The 3626-nt window shown below is 54.3% G+C and overlaps 1 protein-coding gene across 1 annotated transcript; it reads right to left on the bottom strand.

The window, feature by feature from the left end:
- Positions 1–1335: 1335 nt before the first annotated feature.
- On the bottom strand, positions 1336–3202 carry Hoxc12 (homeobox C12). Its single transcript, XM_021217353.1, has 2 exons — positions 2503–3202; positions 1336–1669 (listed from the first exon to the last, which is right to left on the bottom strand). Exons 1-2 carry the CDS (start codon positions 3104–3106, stop codon positions 1431–1433), a joined length of 843 nt encoding a protein of 280 aa, XP_021073012.1. The 5' UTR covers positions 3107–3202; the 3' UTR covers positions 1336–1430.
- Positions 3203–3626: the final 424 nt, after the last annotated feature.

Below are 3626 nucleotides of genomic sequence, written 5' to 3'. Positions count from 1 at the left end.
TATCTGGACTGTTCTTTCCAGAGCCGGCCAGCCTCAGAACGTTGGGTCTGGGGCTGAAGGCTGAAAGGATTTGTGAATAAAAAGCCTTGTCTTTGGCCTCCAACTGAGTCTGGGGATGAGCCCCTCCCTCTTCAGCTCTGGCCCGGTACTCGGTGGCTAGCTGACCGGGAGGCGGAGGCAGCGGATCCTGAGACAAAGGGCGATGTTGGGGGGCGGGTAGGGGATAGAGAGAAAGGAGTTGGGTGGGGGACTGCAGCGCCCCCTCCTTCATTGTCACCAGCCTGGGAAACGGGTTGAGCTGGGCCTCTGCTGCCCGTAGCCCCTTTAAGGGTAGATTCTCCTCCCGCCTCGTAAATTACTGCCGGTCCAGCCTCCGGCCGGCCGTGACCGTGAACGCCAGCGGGAAGAGAGAATCAGCAGGCCCGCTGCTGTAGGTGCCGGAAACGCTCCCTGTCAATCAATACCGCTCTCTGCAATCCCTTCCATCACCTCTTTGGGCATCCCGGAGGGCCAGGTGGGGGTCTCTGGGGGTGGCTAATGAACCCGTGTCTGTGTGAGTTTGGTTCTCAGTTTCCCCTGTTTACCGCTTCCAGTCTACAGTGGCGTTAAGTGATGGGAAAAGTAGCTAGCACACCTGTGCTTGCCTGGGATAAGCTGGGGACTTAGCAGTGGACTGAAGACCTTGAAACTTTTCTAGATCCGTCCTGGAGAGGATCCAAAGTCTATTTTCCTGCAGGGTAGTCTGCCAAATACAGACGCTTCAGCCCAACCCAGCGCTCAGGCTGGAGGACTCAGATATCGGTACGCTCCAGGCCTTAGCAATCATTCTCTCAAAGGACACTTTCCTTCTTGGTCCCTAGCTTCCTCTAAGCCTGCCACAGCTCTCTACCCTTGCCCTTAACTCAATCCACGGATCCTCTCTTGTAGCTCCCACCTCTCAACTCCATCAATTATGAGTTTGGGCACCTTGGTTCTATTATCATCAACCTTGTCTGCTCCTCCAAGTATAGAGACTTAAGACCAGAAAGGGAAGTGGTGGAAGGGTGCGAATAAGTGTCTGGGCCGCTGCTTTCCCATAACCTCAGCGGGAAGCACAGCAGCTCCAGTCCTGCCTCAAATAAACCACCCCTGCTCAGTGTCCTAGCCTGCCCTTGTTTCTCCTGGGCTTATTCTGCCTTCTCCGGCTAGACTAGGTTTATTCCCTTTTCTCAGAGACCCGAAGGGCCTGCTGTGTGTGTGTGTGTGTGTGTGTGTGTGTGTGTGTGTGTGTGTGTGTAGGAGGGAACCACGAACAAAACAGACAAGAGACGTCCGGGGAGGGCCTGTCAGAAGGCCTGGCGTTGTAAGCGGGACTATGTCCCAGGCTGCGCCGCCCCCTCTTGCTCCACCAAGGCAAGCTTAGTCTGGGGCTAGCACGCATGTCCTGCTCCCTAGAAGAAGGAGAGAGCTTGCTCCCTCAGCAGAAGTCTTTTCTTTTTCATTCTCCGGTTCTGGAACCAAATCTTGACCTGCTGATCACTAAGATTCAAGCGGTCCGAGAGTTCCCTCCGACGCTGGCGTGTGATGAACTCGTTGACCAGAAACTCGCCCTCCAGCTCAGCCAGCTGCAACTTCGAATAAGGCTTGCGCTTCTTTCGCGAGCGGCTGTGGATCGGGTACCAGGGCGCGCCTGGGTGGAGATGAACCGCAGGGTTGGCTAGAGGATCAGGGGGTGACTAGCTCAGTGCCCCGGGCCCTTTCCCAGACCCTTTCACCCTAGCCCCACACCCAGACCAGGTTCCTTTAACTTCTCATCCTGAAAACGTTTACCCAGACCATCCTCACCAAACCATCACTTCATCAAGTTTCCCTGTTTTCACTCTATGCCTCAACACTACCTTCCATAATAGTATACACAGCTTTTTATGTTCCTATCTCAATTCTTCCAAACTATCTTTATTATTATTATTATTATTATTATTATTATTATTATTATTACCACCACCACCATCCCCACCAGTACCACTATCATTATCATTATTATTATTAAAATTTCCTGACCCTTACAACTTCTGGGACTATGGATCCCATCAGTTAGGAAAGATGTGGGCGGGTGGTGAAGAGTAAATCACACGTTGGTTGTGTTTCTTAAAATAAGAACTGTGAGTAATGGGGGCCTATGGCTAGGCAGAAGGAAAGGCACCCTGGAAAATAGGAATGGAATCTCCTTCTCCACCTTTTTACCCTTTGGCTTGGGGAAGTCCCCTTCAGGATCCACGTTCTCTGGAGCTCCCTGCCCCCTACAGCCACTAGGAGCTAAAAAGGAAATCTCTCCAGGTTTTTTATGGGGATATTTACATGTTTATAGGATTCTCCCCCCCCCACACACACACTTCTTTTTTAAAGAAGCCCTAGCTCACCACACATTCTGTCACCCTAGGCAGTTCCAGCTCAGGCCTCCCTTGCCCAAACTAGCAAGACGTCCTGTCAGAGTAAGCCGCACAAGTGGGCTGGGGTCCTTACCGCTGGCTGAGAGCCCGCCGCCTGGGTTCAACGGCGAAACTAGAGAGCCAGGGTCACCAGCGCTGGCGCTCTTATTGCCCTCGTTGAGTAGGGACGAACTGGAGTCGGATTCCAGTGACTGGCACGAGGGTGGGTCGTGGGGGGGTCCCGTGCTGCCGTCGCCACCGCCGCCGCCCGCCGTGTAGTCGTACTTGAAGCCGAGCGCAGGTGGCCCCGACGGCTCCAGCTGCAGCAGCGCTGCCCCGGGTCCCGCTCCGGGTTCGCGCCCGCGGTCCTCCCGCTTTAGGCCCCCGCCGCCGCCCTCAGCGCAGGGTTCTCGGTAGTAACCTTTGCTATCCTCCACGCGAGCCAACTCGCACGTGCGGCCGAAAGGCGGGTTGAGAGACACCGGACTGCCGAGATAGGGCTGTGGGTAGCCATTGCACGGCTCGGCCGACGGCCAGGGCAGCGAGCACACGTTGTCGCGGCGTGGGTAGGACAGCGAAGGCAGCCCCGGGAGTTGTGCCCCTGACGCGCGGAAGTTGGGGAAGTAGAAGGTATCTCCTGTATGGATATTCACCAGCGGCCCCACAAACCCAGGATTCAGGAGATTATGCTCGCCCATTTCCGCGGGGCCCGACCGGCAGCTTCTACTTTATTGCTATCTGACATTAAACATAGTTAAACCTGCACCAGCCACCCATTGGCCGCCCTACTCACGTGGGCGCTACCGCCAGGGGGAGGGGTGGGGACAACCGAACCCCCCCACCCACATTCTCCCCCCCCCCCGCACCAACTCTAACTTCCCCCTTCCCCAATCCTGGGTGGGGATGGGGGAGCCAAAGGCAGGAACAGATTTATTCGTTGGATTCTGGTTTTTAAAAAATCATATAAAACCTTAACGCAGACGGGGAAGCGATCGCTCGACGCGGGGCGAAACCAAAAATAAAAAAAAGCACCACCAAAAATATCCTCACATACACACCTCTGCACCCTGCACCCCTCCCCAGATGTATTATCTTATCACCAACAGCTGGCCAAGTACAGCCCGTCCCTCTTTAATTAGCTCCTTTATTAACTAAAACCGTTGGAATTTACAATATCTCCCCAATAAATTACTATTAGATATTGTGTCATATAAAGTT

The sequence above is a fragment of the Mus pahari genome, chromosome 17 (assembly GCF_900095145.1).
Source record: "Mus pahari chromosome 17, PAHARI_EIJ_v1.1, whole genome shotgun sequence".
NCBI lineage: Eukaryota > Metazoa > Chordata > Mammalia > Rodentia > Muridae > Mus > Mus pahari.
This window is presented reverse-complemented; position numbering and strand designations above follow the sequence as displayed.